At 48.6% G+C, this 21898-nt stretch overlaps 1 protein-coding gene across 1 annotated transcript in view; it reads left to right on the top strand.

Annotated features, from left to right (window-relative positions):
• Positions 1 to 806: 806 nt before the first annotated feature.
• Positions 807 to 21898, top strand: part of CACNA1A (calcium voltage-gated channel subunit alpha1 A) — a 168864-nt gene continuing 147772 nt past the window's right edge. The window contains exon 1 of the mRNA XM_077838173.1: positions 807 to 1102. Coding sequence (XP_077694299.1) covers positions 807 to 1102 — 296 coding nt within the window. The remainder of the gene's footprint in view (positions 1103 to 21898) is intronic.

Below are 21898 nucleotides of genomic sequence, written 5' to 3'. Positions count from 1 at the left end.
GGAACGCACTGATTTTAAAAACAAATGTTAGGGTACATTTGTTTTCAAGCGTGCAAAGCTGAACAGGACAGAGGAAGGGTTGCATTCTTTATTTTTTAATTTCTTTTTTTTTTTTTTTTGCCAAAAATTGCATTGCAAATATATAGTTGCGGGCCCGTTTTATTTATTTGTAGCGCACTTCCCCACCCCCCCGGGCTTGAAGTGAGGAGCTGGTGCATTCAGGGGTTTTAAATTGAATGTCGGGAGGGAGGGAGGGAGGGAGGAGGCGCTGCACTTGCTATATTTGATCGTAATTATTTGTATTTCGTTACTTTGCTGGGAGTGAGACATTTTTTTAAATTGCTTTTTTTTTGGGGGGGGGGTTGGGCTGGCGGCGAATTGCGGTTTTTGGGTTGCCATTCTGTTTTGTGGGTGGCTCTTTAATTATTCTTTTTAGCGCTGGCAACCCTCGGGCGAGGTTGGCGCATCGATGAGTTGTTATTTTTAATTGCAGAGCACCATTTGTCGAGGGTGGTGCGTTCGTTTTTTCATTGCAATTTTCTTTGGGGGGGGCTGTGCGTGCGCGCGTGTTTGTGTGCGCGGGGGTCGCATCGGTGCCTTCCCTGAGCGGGGCGGAGAGAGGCTTGAGGAAGGATGGCCAGGGTCTCTGGTGCTTTCGCCGGCCGTGCTCCTGCCTGAACGTCCCCCTCCGTCGGCTGCCAGCCCCCCGAGCAGCCGCCGCCGCAGCAGCCGATGGGATGTGACCAGCTTCTCTTCTCCGGCAGCGTCCTCAGCATCGTAACCCCCGGCCCTTTGCTCTTTGCAGGATGGCTCGCTTCGGAGACGAGGTGCCGGCCCGCTACGGGGCTGGCGGCTCCGGGGGCGCTGGCTCCGGGGGCGCGGCGGGCGGTGGAGGCGGCCGGGGTGCAGGGGGCAGCCGGCAGGGCGGTCCGCCCGGGGCCCAGAGGATGTACAAGCAGTCGATGGCCCAGCGAGCCCGCACCATGGCTCTCTACAACCCCATCCCCGTCCGGCAGAACTGCCTGACTGTCAACCGGTCCCTGTTCCTCTTCAGCGAGGACAATGTGGTGAGGAAATACGCCAAAAAGATCACCGAATGGCCATATCCTTTCTGTTGGGGACCCCCGCACTCGAGCATCCCTCCCCAGCCAGGCAGCTGCACCCCCTAATACATGCGTCCCCAGATCCAGGCATCTGCACCCCCTAAGGCATGCACCCCCAGATCCAGCCATCTGCACCCCCTAAGGCATGCACCCCCAGATCCAGGCATCTGCACCCCCTAAGGCATGCACCCCCAGATCCAGCCATCTGCACCCCCTAAGGCATGCACCCCCAGATCCAGGCATCTGCACCCCCTAAGGCATGCAACCCCCACCCAAGCAGCTGCCCCCCGGGATGCATCTAACCCCCACCGAGGCATCTGCCTCCTCCACATATGCATCCGCACCCCCTAACTCATTCATCTCCCGGCCATGAATCTTCCCCCACTGAGGCCCCTGCACCCTGTCATGTATGCATCCCCCCCACCCACACATCTCCACCTCTTAATACATATACACCCCACCCATGCCTCTGCACCCCCTAACTCATGAATCTCCCTACCTGGTTTTCTGCACCCCAGTCCATGAATCCTCTTCAGCCTAGGCACCTGCACCCCATCATGCACGCTTCCCACCACCCACACATCTGCACAGCACCCATGCATAGGCACCCTTCTCCGTGGATCCCCTTCTCCCAGGCATTTGCACCCCAACTTGTGCATGTGGGCCTCCCACCCTAACCCATGTACCTTCACCCCAGCCCATTCGTCTCCACCTCTCAACTCACCCGATCCCCTCCATCCGCACTTCACCTCCCCCCGCTGTACCTCTGCACCCCACTCCACACCTTCCACTGCATGCCAGGACCTCAGTCCAGTCACCTGCACGCCCAGCACAGGTAGCTAACGATCTTGCCCATGATATCTGCCTCCCTAGGGCGCAGCCTGCCTGGCACACCCTGGCCAGTCCCTACCCCTCGGGGAAGGGGTTTAGGGGCAGTTCATGGTCAGACAGCTTTTCCCCAGGTTGCGGGGTTCAGGGTGTGGATTACAGAACAGGCAGGACATGCAGAGGCCAGTCTAGGAGTGGGGCCTCCACCCGAGCCAGTTCGTGGGCAGGGGGTCTTGGGACTTTCCTTGCAACATGGGTCTGTCAGGTGGGTAAATGCCCAGCATCCATCATGTCCACGGACCTTCCAGTGGGAGGCAGTGCAGGGGTTTGCGTGTTCCCCAACAACACTGCCCATCCATGTGGAATGGAAGGGGGAGCAGTGAGCCGGGGTCTTTGCCATCTTTGTGGGTGTCTGCAAGCCATTTCATGAGAAACAGAAACAGGGGTTCCCCAGCGAACCCCTTGTTGGTCCAGAGAAAGGAGATCAGTAATCTATGGTCTCTAACGCGGCTTCCTTGCTAGAAGAAGAGGAGCAGACAGCACAGAGTCCTCACTGCTGAAATGTGGCCCAAAGGGAGGGGCACGGAGAAGGGTGCGTGTGGAGGTCTCATTAGCAGTGGGGATATGAGACAGGATGTTGGGTAATTGGAGGGTAGGAAGCTTGGGTCCTCACTGCTACTGTCCAAAGCCTCGGGTGGATGGTGCATATTTGCATTACATAGAAATTAGACCTATCAATACACAGGGCCGAACTCTGCTCTCGCTTACACCAGTGTCAGTCCGGAGTCACACCATCAAAATCAGTGAGGTTACTCAGGCTTTAAACAGGTGTAACTGAGAGCAGAATTTGGCCCTCAGAGAGATAGCATTGCCCCGTGTTTATTATGCCTGGCTGCCCAGAGAGAGAAAAACTGTGTTTTATTTGTGCACCCTATGTGCAGAATTACAGGACAAGGGACGTCGGGGTCACTTCCCTCTGCTACATGGGCGGAGCTCCCATGGAAGCTGGCAGACATATGCCTGTGTATTTGGGTGCAGAATCAGGCCCTGGGACCACACATTGCATTGGCAGAATAGCACAGGAATTGCCCCAGCCACCTTTCATCTGCCCCTGGATGTATAATTAATTTCACGAGTGAGGAGGGGTTGGGGGTGAGAAGATAGATTTAGGAGCCACTTCTGGCCACATCTGCGGACTCTTTCCATTGAAAGTGGTTTCCCAAGCTGGGCGGAGAAACTGAGAAATTGCTGTCTCTGCATCTGATGCTTCAACTTTGGTATGTAAATACCTTATTCTCTATTGTGATTTTTTACTTATTTGCCGTTGTCTAGAGGGAAAGCCAGCAAACCACATAACCCCCCCCCTTTCAAAATATGGCTGAGGAAAGCCACCCTGTGTATCTCAGAAAGTATGGTTTTAAAAGAAACATTTTCTATGCATAATAATATCGTTGATAAAGGTCTTGCATCTGTTGAAAGCTTGGTGTAGTTTTGGCAGTGAGCAAGATGCTTTGGTGCCTGGATGGGCGAAGGTAGTTCTATACAGCATTGTGAGTTATCTGGATGTTAAACCCATACTGGTGTATTCGCCTGAAATCTGATGCGCATGTTGTTATCTGATACCTTTATGTTAAAACTGTGTCTTGAAAAATTATCTAAATGGGTCCGTCTTAAGGTTTTTTGGTAGTAAGTCTCTTTCTAGGAGCTGTTTCTAGCATGTGTTTCCCCTCAGCTTGGTTTCAAAACTGAAATACGGCACCCACATTTTAGCGCCAGGTTCTAATTTTGGTTACCCCGGTGTAAATCCGGAGCAGTTTCTTTCAAGCCTGTGGCATTATGCCTGTGCAACTCAGATCAGAATCTGCCCCTCGATTCCTGACACATACCCAAGCCTTGCAAATACTAATTTTAAATTAGAAACAGTTTCCAGTAGATATTCACCCCCCAGATAGCTGGCTAACTGAGCATGTGCACTGCAGGGCTTAGATACTCTGCTGATGAATGCTGTAGGAAACAGTAGGATGGATGGGCAGATAGATCTCTGCTAAGATCCTTTTTTCCATACTGTTTTGGGGGCACTGGGTTTGTGAGAGATGCAAATTATTCTAACCTATAATTGTCTGGTGCATAAATCTTCCTTTACCTCAGGGAGAATTTGGGGGACCAATCAAAAGACAGTTTTTTTGCTGTGTTGTGTCTGGACCCACAGAAGTTAGAGATTGCAAAGGTTGTTTGGTTCCATATAGGCCGTATTACTGGTGATCAGTGCAGGATTGTTCCCGACAGTGTGTTTGCTAATGCTTACTCTTACTGCCCTACTATTCAGCAAACTGGTGTACGCATGCCAATAGCCTGCTTGGTATTTCAGCACATCTTCTGTATGATTAGATTATGTACTATCTACCGGTATGATCCCTCCACTCCTCATTCCCCTAGAAGGGGAATCTGTGCACAGCATTGCAAAGTCCGAAAACCCCAGGGGAATGAAATGGGCAAGGTTGCTAACAGAATGTCTTGGAACTGCCTGAAATTGACAATAGGTGAGAAATTTGGAGGCTAACTCTGTCTTTCTCAACTCACCCTCTTTTGTGCCTAGATTTTGCAGTTTAGATGTTATCTTAGAACAGATGACTAGACAAGGCTAAGCCTGCTTCCAAAGAGCAACAATACCTCATCATAGCTGGGTAAAACAAGGACAGAGGGAGAGATTCAGAACTCAGTTATGCTGGTGTGAATCTGCATTGCACTGAAAAAAGTGGAAGTAACTCCAGTTTCACCATGCAGTAAGTGAGATCAGGATCAGGTGTTGAGTGCCTAAGTGAGAATTTTTGTGGCATGGTGGAATTATGTTAGATGTTTAAGCTACTATTAACACTTCTTTGTTAATGTTCTGTGTAACAGGATTTGAGTGTATTTTGGAGCTGCCATTAAAGACAGAGGCATAAGAGGTGTGTAGTGGACAAATTATGCACTCTGTGCGTGCAGTACAGACGTCCAGAGTCACTGACCAGTACATGTTTAATCAGCAGAATAAGGTCTTTGTGTGGATGTCCGCACCCTGTTGTTATAAGCAATAACCCTGGTATGAATTAGGTGGCTATTGAAAATATTCATTTAGTGCATGCATTACTAAATTTGGGGGTTAAAAAATGTGTTTGCACTATGTGAATAGGGATCTTTCCCAGGTGAGTGCTCTCAGCTTCTTGAAATCTAAGTTTCCATGTAAGAAACAGTGCCCTGTCCTTCGGGTAGGGAAGAAGGCCTTGCAGTTTTGGACTAAGTGTAACCTGACAGACTGCTGTTTTCCTTAGTCTGCAGAGACTGAACCGGTGCCTCTGTTGCAGCTGCTCAGAGCTCTGCCATGTAGAAACTGGGTGAGAGTCTTGTGAGTTTCACTTCTGGTATTGTAAATCCTATGGGTAGAAATGAAACTCAAGGGAATCTGGTCATTTTCAATCTGCTGCTGCTGCTCCTTGGGAAGGCTCTGAGGAGCTGCTGGGGGAACGCTCTGGTGCCTTGGGAGGAGAACAAAAAAAGGTAGATGGTCTGATTCTCCTCTCACTTACACCATTGATTTTAGATGACAGTCATTCCTGATTTACACCAGGGTGAGAAGAAAATCAGGTCCAGAATTTGTGGAAGGGTAGAAGAGAGGAGACCGCCTACTATCCCCATCCCTCATGCAGAAGGCAGGAGCATCTAGAGGTGGGAAAACAGAAAGAACCTCTCCTTTCTAGTAGCAGATGGGTTGTGAGGAGATGGAGGCAGACACCTGCTGGCCAGAGATTGATACCAAACATGGAGCCCCTGAGTAGGATCCCAGGAATGTACCCTGGTGGGAATCCCAGAAAACCTTTCCCTTTCATAGCAGTTCAGTAGGGAGGGTTGGCTTCTCACCTGGATACTGCCACTTTTAGATTGGTCTGTGACTAGTACATTTACTCCTCTGCTATCTGGTATCTAGTCAAATTTCCAACCCCTTCTTGGTGGGTCAGTGGGGGCCTGTGAGATTGGGTGGGTGAGAAAGTAGAAGAGATGAATGGGATAGGTGAGAAGAGAGAAGTGCAGTGTACGTAGATTGGAAGTACCAGCTTTAGTTCTGTGGCTGTACAACACCCAGCAAAGTTGGGTCCTGGTCTGTGCTACAATAATACACCTAATAAATAAGGTAAGTGCCCAGCACTGTGGGGTCATGGGCCATGGCTAGAGCGACTAGGTGCTATTGCAGTCCAAAGAATACTAATAAACAAGGTGTGAGTGAGAGTGTATGTGACCATGGGAAAGAGAGAAAGTATAAAAGGAGAAGAACAAAATGTAGAGAAAGAAAAATAGAGAGACACAGTAGGGGGAAGGAGTGAGAAGGAAAAGAGGACAGAGACACTGAAGACTACTCAGGAAGAGACACACTGCGATCTATGGTAGAAAAGAAGAAGTGGAGTGAAGGCAGGGAGGAAAAGATGGTAACAAAAGCCTGATGGAGCAGTGGTATCAGCGGGACTGGATGAACAGTATTTGCCAGGGATATTGTTTGACGGATTTCACTAGGGTTGGTTTAGAGATCCTTGTTTGGGTGGTCAGTAGCTGATCAAATACCCTTCAGTGACAAAACTATTCTGCCAATGCTGGTGAAATCTGTGGACTAACATAGTCAACAGATCGTGATTCCTGTAACTTGTCCTGCCGTAGCAATTAACTTACATTTTAAAATATGTATTAACACTCAACTGGAGGAGGGTGGCCTTATGGTTAAGGCGCTGGGCTAGGGCTCAGAAGTTGACCTTGGACAATTTACTTCATCTTTCCGTGCCTCAGTTTCACCAGCTGTGAAATGGGGGCGATGCTTTCCTTCCCCTACCTTTTGTCTGCCTAGACCCTGATGCTGCAGACACATGCATGCCTGACTTTACTACTGGGACTACCCCGGTAGTAAAGTTAAATGTGTGTTAATGTTTGCAGGATCAGGGCCTTTTTCATAAGTGTGTTGGACGCCATCTTAGCTGACACACCGGGGGCTGAGCCAGGGACTTCCAGAGCTAAAAGTATAAACTGCTACAGCTCCCTGACTGGGGCAATGAGACACTCATCCCCCCTGGGGATTAGGCACCCTCTGGGGATTAGGCTGTAGCACACCCTTGCCCGTGGGTTACTTAACTTTTTCGGAGGAGGGACTGGGTTGAACTCCTTCAGCATACAGTGCCTAGCTTGGGGAGGCTCAAGTCTGGGTGGAGGCCTTTAGACCGTGCTGTAGTACAAGTAAGATCAATAAGGAGAAAGTTGATTGTCGATATGGTACAATTAAATGAACTACAGTAAGTGCGTGCAGCTGATTTATTCCTTTGAATTGCAACAGGGGTTGCTCTGGGGGGCGGGGGGGGGGGGTGGTTTGGCGACACAGTTACTTTCACCCTGGCTAGTTGGCTTAGTTTTCGGGCTGGTAATTATTGTGCAGGTTTTTCAAATGAATTTGGAATGAGGTCTGAATTCAGAGCCCACTCAGGTCAGTGCAAAGTCTCTCTTGACTTCAACACGCTTTGAATTTAGGCCTTCAGTTTTGGAACGGCTTAGACAGTGAAAGATTGCAGACCAGGATCCATTGCAGTGTGTGTGTGCGCTGTGAGCATTTAATATGTCCATCACAGTAGCCCCCAAAGGCCCCAGTCAGAATTGGGGCCCTGTTACGCTAGGTACTGTACAAAACCATAGGAGTAAACAGTCACTGCCCAGAGGAACCAACAGGCTAAAGAAGACTAGGGACACATAAAAGGTCAGGGAGAGAAATAGAATCACATTCAAATCTGTAAATGTTAGACACAGTGGAATGGTTAATTTTTTAAATACAAATAAAGTAGGAATCAGCTATGCCCATCTCCCCCTCCATCTAACCTCTGTCCATTGGCTCGCTTCATAGAGGCGATGCAACTGAGTTGAGTCTCAAGGAGAGATCGGGGTCGTGTATGTGTCGCCTGGTAGCGTCTCCGCCTGGGAGCGCTTCCAATGAAGTTTTAGTCTGGATTTCCTGTTAGTACCTCGTTTTGCAAGGACTTAGAACTCTGCCATAAACAAATTTGCTCCTGGCTAAAATGCATCCGGGAAGATCTCAGTCCAGGAGCATATACCAGCCATACAGTACACATCTGTATCTAGCTTTCCACTTCTGGTTCTAAAAGATACATTGGGCTAGTGAGATGGATCTGTTTCTCGTGTCATTCCATGGAAATCAGGGACGATTACCACGCCAGCCTAGTGACCACGATTAGCTAAGCTGAACTCTAGCAACACCTACAGGCCCTACCACTGATCTCCCACAAGAACTAGCCTGAGTAAAAAGGCCATGCCCTGAAGGTTGACAAACCTTGGTTTTGTTGGATCTACGGGGACGGGAGGAAGAGATCCATCTTCCAGTGAGAACTCCAGGCCTCCATTCCTGCAGCATTCAAACCAAGGGGCTCGCTCCTATTCCCCTTGCTCTTTGAAATCAGACGACTTGTATGAGTGAGGGTTGCAGTTCAGCAAAAACAACGAGCTGCTCTGCGAAAGGACAACCCAAATTCTTAGCCCTTGAGTACTGGTGTCTGTGAGACAGCTCTTACACATTACAAAATTCATCCCCCCTATTGCAGCTGTAAAATTTCCACTGTCTTTTGGTTCTTCTGTTTGCACAGTCAGCTGAGAAAAAATCACGGGCCTGATTCTCCCCTGTACCACAACGTGCATCATTTACATGCATGCAAACTGGGTGCAAAATTCTATCATATCAAAATGGTGTTTTACATCCTCTTTGCGCAAGTGTAAACATGAACGTAGCCTGATTCACCCTTGTCCTAGTGCAGTACCAGTGCAAAATGCTACCATACCAATGAGGTAGCTTTTTACGCCCATTTTGCACTCCCTTCACGTTTATGTACTTGATTACTGAAGGTGCAGGGCAACTAGGAATCAGGACACATATAATTAAAACAACAAAAATTGTCCTTCATCATGTTACTAACGTCTGAGATTATTAAAATGCAAAGACTGATGAGAATCAGGTCCGGATCTTCAGCTCTTGCAAATACGTAGAAGTGTTGGAGCTAGCCTGATTTACAAGAGCTGAAGATCTGGCCCCCAATGTCCTTGTCACTATTTTTATACCAGATGCAAGTTTTTGTATATTTCACCGACTTTGGAAAAGAGTGAGCTCAATTTTGATTTGGTTTATAGTCAATTTTCCTGGTTCACACTGCGCCCTAAAGTGTGCCCTGCTAAATGGGAATGTTTATTTTTAATAGCCATTTCTGTTGGAATTACAAAGAACTCATTCTGATAGAATCTGTGTTCATGCCCAAATCTGAGCAGACAGTGTCCATGGCTGATATTTTGTCCTTTTGGGGTATGCTTTTAACTAGCATGTACTGCCCAGTTGTTCCTGATTCTGATCTCATTTATGCTAGTGTGTAGCTGGAGGCATTCCTTTGAAGTCTGTGGGGTAGAAGTCAGATTTATCACCGGTAGCCCCAGGTAGATAAATAAATGTCCAAAATAAATATAGAAAGTCTAATTTTCATCTCGTGCATGCTGCTTTCACAGCATTAGCTCCCCCTGGCCTGACAGGAGTCTCTGGGGTTTATACCAGTGCTAGTGATGGGAGAATCAGGCCCATACAGAATGCGTCTGGCCAATGGAACTAGGCTGTTGGTGGCTAGCTGGAAATCCAGTGTTGCCAGCTCTCTTGTGATAGCTGGTGTTTTGGTTTGAGTTCCAGCTCCTGAAGTCCCAGGATTCCTGAAGTCAAGGAATCTATCCTGAAGCACTTACACGAGAGGAAAGTGATCAGGAACAGTCAGCATGGATTCACCAAGGGAAGGTCATCCCTGACTAATCTAATCGCCTTCTATGATGAGATTACTGGTTCTGTGGATGAAGGGAAAGCAGTGGATGTATTGTTTCTTGACTTTAGCAAAGCTTTTGACACGGTCTCCCACAGTATTCTTGTCAGCAAGTTAAAGAAGTATGGGCTGGATGAATGCACTGTAAGGTGGGCAGAAAGTTGGCTAGATTGTCGGGCTCAACGGGTAGTGATCAATGGCTCCATGTCTAGCTGGCAGCCGGTATTAAGTGGAGTGCCCCAAGGGTCGGTCCTGGGGCTGGTTTTGTTCAATATCTTTATAAATGATCTGGAGGATGGTGTGGATTGCACTCTCAGCAAATTTGCGGATGATACTAAACTAGGAGGAGTGGTAGATACGGTGGCAGGTAGGGATGCGATACAGAGGGACGTAGACAAATTGGAGGATTGGGCCAAAAGAAATCTGATGAGGTTCAACAAGGGTAAGTGCAGGGTCCTGCACTTAGGACGGAAGAATCCAATGCACCGCTACAGACTAGGGACCGAATGGCTAGGCAGCAGTTCTGCGGAAAAGGACCTAGGTTTGACAGTGGACGAGAAGCTGGATATGAGTCAACAGTGTGCCCTTGTTGCCAAGAAGGCCAATGGCATTTTGGGATGTATAAGTAGGGGCATAGCCAGCAGATCGAGGGACGTGATCGTTCCCCTCTATTTGAGATTGGTGAGGCCTCATCTGGAGTACTGTGTCCAGTTTTGGGCCCCACACTACAAGAAGGATGTGGATAAATTGGAGAGAGTCCAGCGAAGGGCCACAAAAATGATTAGGGGTCTGGAACACATGACTTATGAGGAGAGGCTGAGGGAACTGGGATTGTTTAGTCTGCAGAAGAGAAGAATGAGGGGGGATTTGATAGCTGCTTTCAACTACCTGAGAGGTGGTTCCAAAGAGGATGGTTCTAGACTGTTCTCAGTGGTGGAAGATGATAGGACAAGGAGTAATGGTCTCAAGTTGCAGTGGGGGAGGTTTAGGTTGGATATTAGGAAAAACTTTTTCACTAGGAGGGTGGTGAAACACTGGAATGCGTTACCTAGGGAGGTGGTAGAATCTCCTTCCTTAGAAGTTTTTAAGGTCAGGCTTGACAAAGCCCTGGCTGGAATGATTTAATTGGGGATTGGTCCTGCTTTGAGCAGGGGGTTGGACTAGAACCTCCTGAGGTCCCTTCCAACCCTGATATTCTATAATTCTATGATTCTATGATTACATCAGCATCTCAGTTTTTAATTTTTAAACAAAGTACAGTTCTAGTTCTCCTGGTCATGGAGAAGAGCTTGGAAGTGTGACTCCTACAGAACAAACACCAGAAGGCAAAGGAAAAGACCCCAAGGATTATTATTTTTAAAAGATCTCATGATTTTTGATGCCGAACTCATGGCCTTTGAACACTGGGTCTCAGGAACACTGTAAGTTGTTCTTGTGCGTTTTAATTCAAGTTGGGCAGTTCAACAGGATTACACCAGGGCATGGATTTGCCCCAGAGCTAGCATGAATGACTCTCACTAATGTCAGTTTATCCTAGCTCAGTGTTACCTGGGGTGACATATCCAGAGAGGGGAAATGACTGCTGAAGTGGAGGCCAGAGTATGATATACCTGAGCAGAAATACATCAAGCTGTGATGTGCCCTGTGTGAAAGGAGGGGAAATCCTTTGGTCAGTTTTGTTGGAAAGTGGGCCTGCAGGGAGATGGTGTGTTAAATTGTCATTCCTCTTCTGAGCCCTTGGAACCTCTCTTCACATTTGGAGGTACGTGGGTGTAACCCACTCAACATTGTGTGCCGTGTGCCCAATCCACAGGAAATATGGGTGTGTTACAGCTCCAGCTAAGGAGCTTTAGCTCAAGCTATTGAAACTCATGCTTTTAGCACTGAAGATCCCTGACTCAGTCCCTGGCATGTTGGGTAAGATGGCGGCTGTCACCTATGCAGAGCTAGGTGGCTGACTTAGCAAGTAGTATGCACTACTAGGTAAAGCCGTGATTTTAGGACTCAGGAGAGCCTGGTTCTATTCCTAACTTGGCTGCTGGGTGACTTCAGACAAGTCACTTCCCCTTCCAGTGCCACAGTTTCCCCATCAGTAAAATGGGGATACTGATAGTAACCTTATTTGAGATGCATGGATAGTAAGAGCTAGAAATCATTACTAAAGACACTGTCTGTGGTGTTGTCTCTCTGCTCAAGCTCAATCTCTCCCTGTCACTTTATGCATACTCCCATATCTTCGTGCATACCCTAATAGGGAAGAGATTTGAGCCAGACCCCATAGCTCCCCAAGGAGTAATCGGGCCCCATAACTCTCAAGGGAGTAATTGGTCCCTAAGCCAATGACCCGTCCTTCTGCTGGCTTTTCCAGCAGCTCTTGGGATGTTGGCACATTTGGGTGGGCCACACTCCATTCCCGGTGAGGCAGCAGTGTCCTGCCAATGGGTTGAAATCACACCCCTGCGCCTGACTTCCTGTGAGAGGATGCAGCTTTGTCCTTACCAGCAGCAGCGGGAGGTGGAGCCTCAAAGACATGCAAAAGTGTCTGGATTTTGCTAGCTGCATACAGTCCTCTCAGAGGCTGCTTTCTGCTGAGGCAAACAGCGCCTAGAATTACCTGCCTCTAGAGTTTTCCCTGATTGCAAAAATTAAAACTCCCCTTCACCCCGCTCCCCCGAATCCTGATCAGGAAGAGCCGCTGGGGACTGTCCCATCTGCGGGTGGAAAGACAGCCGGGGCAGCTTAGATTTAGTAGGGGCGACGTTTGTCAGGTCATGGGATCCATAGCACCTGCAGGCTATTGTTACCACTCTGAACGAGGGGCTCAGCTTTGCTATTACAAAAGCAGCGCTGGGTAGGACTCAGCAAGGGCAGGTCATCCATTCTAGCCGAAGCGAGGATCGCATCCTCTCGCCGCTGCTGCAGCTTTGCTCTGAGTCTTTGGTTTAAAAGGAGCCCGAAATCTCTGTTGAAAATTCAGTCACAACAGCATGAAACTGCCCACTTCCAGCATGGTTCAGTGGTTGAAGCAGCGGGCAAGGAGGTGGGAGTCCTGAAGCTAAGCCCTGTGAGGAAGGCAGCGTGTTCTAGCTGTCAGGGGAGCAATCTAGGAGTCAGGATTCCCAGGTTCTCTTTTCTGCTCCAAGGGCGTGTTATTTAGGGGTTATTGTGAGGAGCCGAGAGCTAGGTGTCCTGCATTGTATTCCTCCCTCTAGGAGGAAGTGTTACCTAGCAGTTAGAGCAGAGGACTGGGTGACAAGACTCATGGGTTCTGGGCCTACCACTTAAATTAGGGAATGGTGAACCACAGCTTCAGGGCTCTGTGGGCGATTGTTTATAGTGCTTAAGGCAGGGGTCTGAGAGCCAGGGCACCTGGGCTCCTTTAGCAGGCCTGTGAGCTGGTGTTGTCAGTGCTTAAAGCCAGGCATGCTAAGCCAGGACTCTTGGATTCTGTTCCCACCTCTCGGACTGTATCATTGCATGGCCCTAAGTAAGCTCTATCCCCCAGTTTCTCGACCTTTCAAGGTGGCTTAAATCTTTTGTATTTTCAAAGGGCTTTGAGATCCTCAGACTGCAGGTGCGAGGGAGGGCAAAGGGATGCAGAATGGTTCGCTGGGCCCAGGTTTGCTCAGATGGCCTCTGAGTCTTACAACAAGGCTGATCCAAGTGCTGGAGGTGCAGCTTTTCCTAGGAGTAGGGGAGGTTCATGGGGCCTCAGGTTCCATCAGGAACAACCTGCGCAGCTGTCCCTTTCTCCAAAGTAGAAGATATGGGGGGGGCGGGGAGGCGGATGTAGCTCCAGTGTTTAAAAGTTACCTGTCAAGAGGAGAGAACTCACCATCTCTAGCTACCCCTTTCCCCATCTTTTTCCAGGATGAGCAGGAGATGCAGCCACCTGCTCTAGCCACAGAGTGAGCAGCAGGGTGTGGGCTGGGGAGACAGATGCAACACTTTTGTCACTAGTCCCCCCACTCCCCTCCTTTCAGCCCCCACCCCCGAACGTCCGTACATGGGAGCAGGATTCCTTTACAAAATGGAGACTACGAACCAGCTTTCAGTGCCCCCATTAGCTTTGCTGCTCTAGGGGCTGCGTTGCAATGAAGCTAGCAGGGGTTGCGTCCCTTTTTCTGACACGCTTTTACTTCGGTGGCTTTCTCTCTCTCGCTCTCTTTGTTGTTGTTGGTTTGAAGGTAACAACTCACTCCGTGTCGTTGCATTTCACACGAGTCTCCAGGCATCGTGCATTGCCTTGCCGCAGCTGTTCCAGTCCCTGCAGTGCGAGTGAGGAGTGTCAGTCATGGTTAGTATATTGGCACAGCAAGCCCTGGTGTGGAAGAAGGCGCTTTTCTTCCGGAGGAACTGTGAGTTTGCCTGAGCGCACCCTGATGGGAAGCTGGCCGGAGGGCAGGCTCGCGAAAGGGCAGTACAGGATAGTAGTTTGGACCCTCTGGAAGATGGGCTGATTCCAGGGTGTGTGGATATTTCCCTGAATATTTGCATAGGAATAGAATTGGGGTGATTCTGGTTTGGGTCTGGCAAAACCTGAGGGGCTGGTTCTGCAATGACCCAGCAGCACTGTGGCAAGAGGAAGGCTGGTGCTGTGGCTTGGGGCCCCACTGCAGGGTTTGTGAGAGTGGGGTTCAAGTCTCTGTGCTATCTCGGGCATTGTATGTGATCTTGGGCAAGTCACTTAAGTCCATACCCTCAAAGCCATTTTAAGCAGCCAGCTCCCATTTATTTCAGTGAAGCCTAAATATTTTTGGGGATCTGGACCTTCACCTCTCTGCACCTGATTTCTCTATGGTGGGGGGAGGGGGGAGAGTACTGCCTTACCTCAGGGGGCACTGCGAGGATAAAGGCATTAGAGATTGGGAGGTGCTCGGATAGGATGGTAATAGGGGTTAGGTTCAGGCCTGGGCTCCTTTTTCTCAGATCCTCCAACAACTTGGGAGCTTGAGAAAAATTATTCCAGTTTAGCGCTCCCCCCCCTCCCCACTTCCTATACGTTGCCAGCGCTGGCATTAAACCTGATGGGACCCAAGGCGGAAGCCCGAACCCCACCACATGGCCTCAAAGCCCGAGCCCCACTGCCTGGGGCCAAAGCCCAAGCCACATTGCCTGGGGCCAAAGCCAAAGCCTGAGGGCTTCAGCCCTGGATGGCGAGGCTCAGGCTTTGTTTTTAGCCACTCCACCTTGGCAGTGTGGCTTGGGCTTTGTCTCCCCTGCCTGGGGCGGTGGGGCTCGGGCGGGCTCAGGGTTTGGTCTCCGCTCCTGGGGTCATGTAATAATTTTTGTTGTCAGATATGGGTCGTGGTGCAATGAAGTTTGAGAACTCCTGCTATAGACTGCTGTGGTCGAGTGGTCTGAGCATCTGATTAGAAGTCAGGACTTCTGGGTCCTAGATTTGAAAGAGAGCTGTGCTCCAACTTTTCAGAAGACTGTGGCATGTGAGCTCTCAGCTCATTAGAAAAAGTAGCCCCTTATTTTGGTGCCGCAGTGGAAGAGGCAAATGTTTGAAATTCTGGCCCTTGATCAGTCTGTACCTCAGTTTCCCCATTTGTAAAATGGGGAAATAATTATACAGATCAGCCTCCCAGGAGCCTAGACAGGATTGATTGGTCAATGTTGGCAAAGCATAAAAATGCTACATAACGGCCAAGAGGCAAGTTGAGCAACCTCAATGTGTTAGCGAGGTCAGGATTAGTCCCTAGGTTCTGTCATGATGTGTCTCCTCCCTTAATTCACTTGTCACATACTGTAATAGAGTCTGTAATATGGACTGAAGGCTGATGAGGCAAGGTTAAGGACAAGCAGTGGTTATGGGGCTGGTGTGCCGTAACTGCTGCTTATTGTGCTAATAATAATTGTCTCATTGTATTACCATGATTATTATTACGGGAGCACCCAGGAGCCTCAGTCATGGGCCAGGACCCCAGGGGCTGGGCGCTGTATGTTATTTATTAGGTGTATTACGGTAGCACCAAGGAGCCTCAGTCCTGGGCCAGGACCCATTGGGCTGTATGTTGAACAAACTCAGAACATAATAGTCCTCCCCCCATTGGTTTGCTGCATCCCGTTGCAGTCTCTTCTCTTGTACGTAGATTGCAAGTTCTTAGTGGCAGGGACCCTCTTTCCATTATGCATGTCCAACATCTAGCACAGCAAAGTCGTGATACTTGACTGGGGTCTGTAGTTGCTACTGCAGTATAAATTATCATAAGACCCTGGACGGTGATTCAGGAGATCTGGGTTTCATTCCTGATCCTGCCACTGACTTCCTATGTGACCTCGGTTCTCCCTGCCTCAGTTTCTCCATTTGTAAAATGAGGTTAAAATGTTCCTCTACTTCACAGGGGGTGGGGGTTGTGAGGATAAGTTCATTAAAGTCTGCAAGGTGTTCCGATAAAATGGTGAGCGAGGCCAGATAAGTACATAGCCGGCAGCCTGGCCACACACCACTGTGCTGACTCCCAAGCCTGTCCCAAATATACTCCCCTCACACCAGTGTGGCTCTGCTTTTGGTAGCATTACTTGAGGTTGACAGGACCACATCTCCTGTGATTTCTGTCACCCTGCTGAGTGGTCACTTGAGACAGGTTTTGTTGCTTTCTTCTCAAGGATATTTTGTTTCTAAAGTTCAGGGTATCAGTTCCATGAGGTGCTAATTTTGGCATAAAGGTCTTGCCTGCCAGCGGCCTTCAGGGGAGATCCTGGGTTCCATGTGCCATATCCCTTTGGGTCACTGACCTTTAGTCCCGATCCTGAAGTCAGCACAGAATCTATGGGATCAGACGGAGGGTGGTGAGGGCAGCGATTTAAACGGCTGGGTGGACAGCCCTGGTGCTGAATTATCCACAGAAGAGGTAGTGTGGGCATGACAATGCCACCTACACACAAACACACACCCCCGCCCATGTGCGTCGGCTGCGCTCTGGAGTGAGAGGGGAGTTCAGTCGCAACAGCTCATTCACAACCTGGCCTCTTTACTAGGACACCAAACAGGAGCGTTGATGTGGTTACTTTTGTGACATGGAGCATCCCTGTCCCACTGAGAACCGCACTGAGACCCACCATGCTCATTTCACACAGGCCCCCCAGCCCATGTCAGACGCGTGGTCAGCTTCAGGCACTGCTGACCAGGGCTGGATTCACACTGGTACCCTTGTGGCGGAAAGCTCCATCTGCCATTCTCTTGAGCCAGCCAGGCCCTCAGGCTGGAAATCTTTTACGGTCTGTGGATATTGTAGACTAAGGAAAAAGCAAATGGGGCTGTCAGAGCAGAGAGAAGGGAGGTAATAGTAACGGAATGAGACAGTTCTGAGCGGAAGAGAATGGCTGTATGGGTTTGGGTGTTGTTCATTGCTGCACTTTACTCATTCATAATAATAATTAATAATCTCTCTCACATGCACAAAGACCACGCAGATTCCCCCCAGGCTAAGTGCTCCGAGAGCAACAGTTCTCCTTTCTCTTCGGCCTCTCTCCCAGGGATCTCAAAGCACTTTCCTAATGAGCTGGTTACACACCTCTGGTTAATTAGTGCCTGGCATCTCTTGATTGGCTATCCTGGGATGCTTGCACATGTTGACATGTAGCGCCAGGTATGGGAAGCTGAACTGCTGCCCAGTGTCCTGCACTGGGAAAAAACAGCTTCCCTGCCGCCCCTTTGTCTGCCTTTGGGGCAGGGTTACAACAGAAGGAGTTATGTGAAAGGGTCTGTGCAGTCTGTTTCTGTGTGCCGGTGTATGATGTGGATGTGTGTTATCCTGTGTACGTATATGAAATTTGTGTGTGTCTAGGTGTTTGAGGTGTCTCTGTGTGTAGGTGCATGGGATGCACATGTGTTTAGGATTTTGTGTTTCCATGTCTGGACGCCTAAGGCATATGTGTATCTCTTCTAGGTGCATTGGGGGGTGTGTATCTATGGGTGTTTCCATGTCTACGTTTAGGAGGTGTTTCAGTGCCGAGGAATGTGTGCTTCTGGGTCTAGGTGTATGCGGTGGGGCTGGGGCTGGGGTGGGTTCTGTCTGTAGCTGTACTGGGCATATGTATATGGGATTTTTCCATATCTAGTGTACGCAGTGTGTCTGGGGCTGTGTAAGTTTTCCTCTGTACGTATATGAGGGTTTTTTTCCAGGTACATATTTCATTTTTTGTTAGCAAAAAGGACACAGATTGGGAGTGTAACAAAATATAAGATACAACAATACCACAGGAACATCTGACCATCGAAGATACTGCATTGTGAAAAGAGCCATCGGGGTGGTGCAGTGGTGACTGTCTGGGAACAGGTCAGTCATAGACATCTGAAACTCAGATCTGCTGTCCCAGCTTGCTTCATTGTACGTGGCATCTATTGAATTCTGAAGGCTGTTTGTTTCAGTGTCTACGTGTTTGTGTTTAGTGTCTAGGGGCTCAGTAACCACAACTGGGGCCATATTTTCACACAAGTCCAGCACCCAAGCAGCTCCTGTTGCTATTGTGTGTGTCTGTGTGTGTTCGTTCTCTATTCTCAATGGGAGCTGCTGGGTACTGAGCTCTTTAGAAAACTTGGCACTAGGTTGTATGGGGTTTGTGTGTGTATGTTGTGGTGTATGTTGGGGTATGCAAGAATCGGTGTCTAGAGGCACTTGTGTAAATGTGTACACATTTCCTGGTGTGTATGTGTGTGTGTGTCTATGTTTAGGTGGATTTTCTAGTATGTGCATGTATATATGTCCGTATGTGAGTGTGTGTTTGGGTGTATTTCTTGGTATGCATGTGTCTGTGCGATGTATTTTTTGGTTGGTGTTGACTCTCGGTATGTCTACACTGCAATTAAAAAATGCGGCGGGCCCATGCCAGCTGACTCGGGCTCTTGAGGCTTGGCCTAAGGGGCTGTTTAATTGTGATGTAGGCGTTCCGGCTTGGAGTGGATCAACACTCTAAGGTCGGAGGGTCCCAGAGCTCAGGCTGCAGCCTGAGCCCAAACATCTGCACTGCAAGTAAACAGCACCTAAGCCTGGTCCCCGCAAGCCCAAGTCAAAACCCCAAGGCCAGCTGCAGGTGTCTAGTTGCAGTGTAGACATACCCTCTGTGTCAAGGTGTAATCTCATGGTGCTCATGTGGTCTGTGGACACACCGCTCAGGTTCCATTTTATGTCAGGCCCACATTTACCCCAGCTGCCCACTAGCCCAGAGTTGTGTTCATCAGTTGTTCCTGACAGTGCAGTAGTTATAAAGATCTGCATTTCACATTTTCTTTAGCTCTGTTTAAAAGAGGTGAGCCCCCAGGAGGCAGATTGAGAGCTCCCTGTGCATATGTCGTAGGTGAACCCATTAGCCTACTTGTTGGCTGCGTAATTGTGAAGGACAGAATTTGTGTGCAGCCTCCTAGGTGTGTTACCGGGCCTGTTGTGTGACTGTGTGGCAGATGTTGAGTACACTGTGGTAACTGTGAGATGTGGGGGGTTGGTTTTGGGTGGAGTATGTTTCTGTCTATAGATTTCTCTAGTGAATGACCATAGTCTGTAGGGGGAAGTGTGTGTGTGTGTATGTGAAATTCAGTAACACACCTTTGGAGAGGGTGAAGGGAAGAGGAACATGCATATGGATTTCAGTACCTCATTAGTGGTTGTAGGGGCTGATGCATTAGTAGGTGCCTTGGTGTTGTTTGTGCAGTGGATTGTCTCCATACCTGTAGTGAGTGGGTGTAGGTTTCCATAGTACCCTCTGGTGTTTAAGGGTGATGGTAGCAAGGAGGGTGTACACAGGTAAGGATATGTATAGATTTCTGGTCACCTGAGGACATGGGAAGAAGAGGCTGCAGACGTCGGTCAGCCATTTTTTTGTGGACAATAAAATGGATTAAAAAGTGAAGCAAGAAGCATTCCACTTAATCCTAGTGCAAATTAACTAGCCAAGTTTGTGTCATGTCATCTTTTGAGGATAACAGCCTACTGCTGCCACTAGCTAATGGTACTACTCCCTTGCTCAAATGGCCTTTGCTACAAGTCTGATTGTTGTAAGTTCAAACGTTGCTGATGACCCATGTGTCTGGTTAACGACTAGTGGAGCCATCTGTTCTTCTGAGTAAAATCTGGGTCTGAAATACAACCATAAAGATTGGTGCACAGAGCCAGGGCCTTGCCTTGGAAGTGGTTTCTGATTTTCTTAAAGGATTCACTGTTATTACATTTTACACTTTTGCGCAAATTGGTCTGTGGCATTTTTTGCCCTTTTTTTAAGCACTTTGATTTCCAAAGTGAAGTCGATTTGGGATTAGCTCACACTGCGGTCTGATTGGTATACTAGTTAAAATAAAATGCCATAATCTGTAGACTGAGGGCAAAAGTTTCAAAAGCACTTGAAGGATTTAGGAGCCTAAGGCTCACTTTCAAAAATGGTTTAGGCACTTAACAGCCTAAGTCTTTGAAAGTCAATGGGACGTAGGTGCTGAGTGCCTGTCCCTTCTGAAAATGGGACTTGGCCATCTAAATCACTTAGGCCTTGCAATGCTGAACAGAGCAAAAGCTGAATACTGTTTAAACCCTGGGCCTGAGACTCCTAACTGGAGGTAGTTGGGAATTCTTCAACGAAAAGCTTTTCTGCTGGAAAATGCCAGTTCATCAAAACCAAAACATTTTGTGAGAACATATTGGACACTACAGAATGAAACCACCATCCCAGAATAGCCAGTAGCGAGGGGTTAGGGCACTGGGCAATCCAGCGTCAAATCACTGCTCTGAACCAGTCCCTTTCAGTCTCTCCTGTTGGAGCTGTTCTGCTTTATATAAGTAATTAAGTTTTCATTGATAGAGACTGACTGTACAACCTTAGGGTGAGGGTATCATATGGGAGATCTAAGTTCTAGCCTCTGTTCTAAATCAGACAGACTAGGAACTTGAACCATTGTTTCCGTCCCATATAGGTGTTCTAACCACAGGGCTATTGGCTACTGAAGGAAGTGAGCCCCTTTCTCTACGGCTTTTCATGCAAAGTTCGTAAAAGTTCGGAAAGGTCTTGGTTTTGTCCTGACACAGAAGGAAAACAATTTCTGAAACTTGGACATTTTCTCTGAAAGGGAATTCCTGTTTTCTAGCCAGCCCTCTTCTGAAGTCACTTTGGTGCTTTTGTAAATGTTACTCTGTAACTCCTTTGGAACAGGGATTGTCTCATGATGTGTCTCTCACAATGTGACACTGTGACTGGGGCTTGACACATCCCATAGGTAGACAATAAATAAAGTGCAAAATTGGAATTGATGAGAACCTCTCACACACACAGTCCAAACCCTTCACAGTGCAGTAGGGTTTCTCACGTCCTGTCTCAAACTTCAGTGTTCTGTATGGCTGTTAAACAGCTGCCGTGTCTCAACCCTGAGGTGGCTGAGTGGTCCCTGTGTGAGCACTTGGGGATCCAAGGTGCTAGAGAAACAGAAGGTGTTGTCTTAGCTTTTAAATAGGTAGCTATAGCCACCCTGCTCGGGGACAGTGGTTAGAAACATAACAGACCTGGCCTGTGCAAGTCTAACTCCCCTTGAAGCCAACACCAATGCTGGCCTGGCATTTTTACATATGATGTAATTGCCCTCTCATTTACACTGGTGTAAATCAGGAGAATCCCACTGAAGCCAGTGGGCTAACATGGGGTAAAACTGGGCATGAGGGGAGAATCAGGGTCACAGTCCCCAGAGAGAGGCTCCTTCCTGTCTAGTCCAGCTGCTGTAGAATTGCTCCCGCTGGTATACTTGCTAGTGGTTGGTTGAATATTTCAGCCCTGATCTGTGTTTTTAATAAAAGGATCATGGCCCTGGCCGGCATATTCATCTTGCTCTCCAACAATCCCTCTGTGTGTGCTTCCAAGACAAGAGAGCTGGCGCGGTGACTTCTTATGGGAACGGAACAAAAGAACCACCCCCTCCGCAGGCATCGGGGATGCAGATAGCCTCCCTCTTTCTCTGTCCTCTTTGCAGGGTGTGTGTCGCTCTCTCGCTCACTGACGTGAAGGTGCTGTGCACAAATGACCCACCCGGCCTGTGTCCACGTGCCACATTCATGGGTGGATCAACTTCCCTGTAATAGCCATGAATAATTAATCCTTTGCACTTTTGTGGTGCCTTCCTTC

Source organism: Eretmochelys imbricata, chromosome 20 (assembly GCF_965152235.1).
Source record: "Eretmochelys imbricata isolate rEreImb1 chromosome 20, rEreImb1.hap1, whole genome shotgun sequence".
NCBI classification, from domain to species: Eukaryota; Metazoa; Chordata; order Testudines; family Cheloniidae; genus Eretmochelys; species Eretmochelys imbricata.
This window is presented reverse-complemented; position numbering and strand designations above follow the sequence as displayed.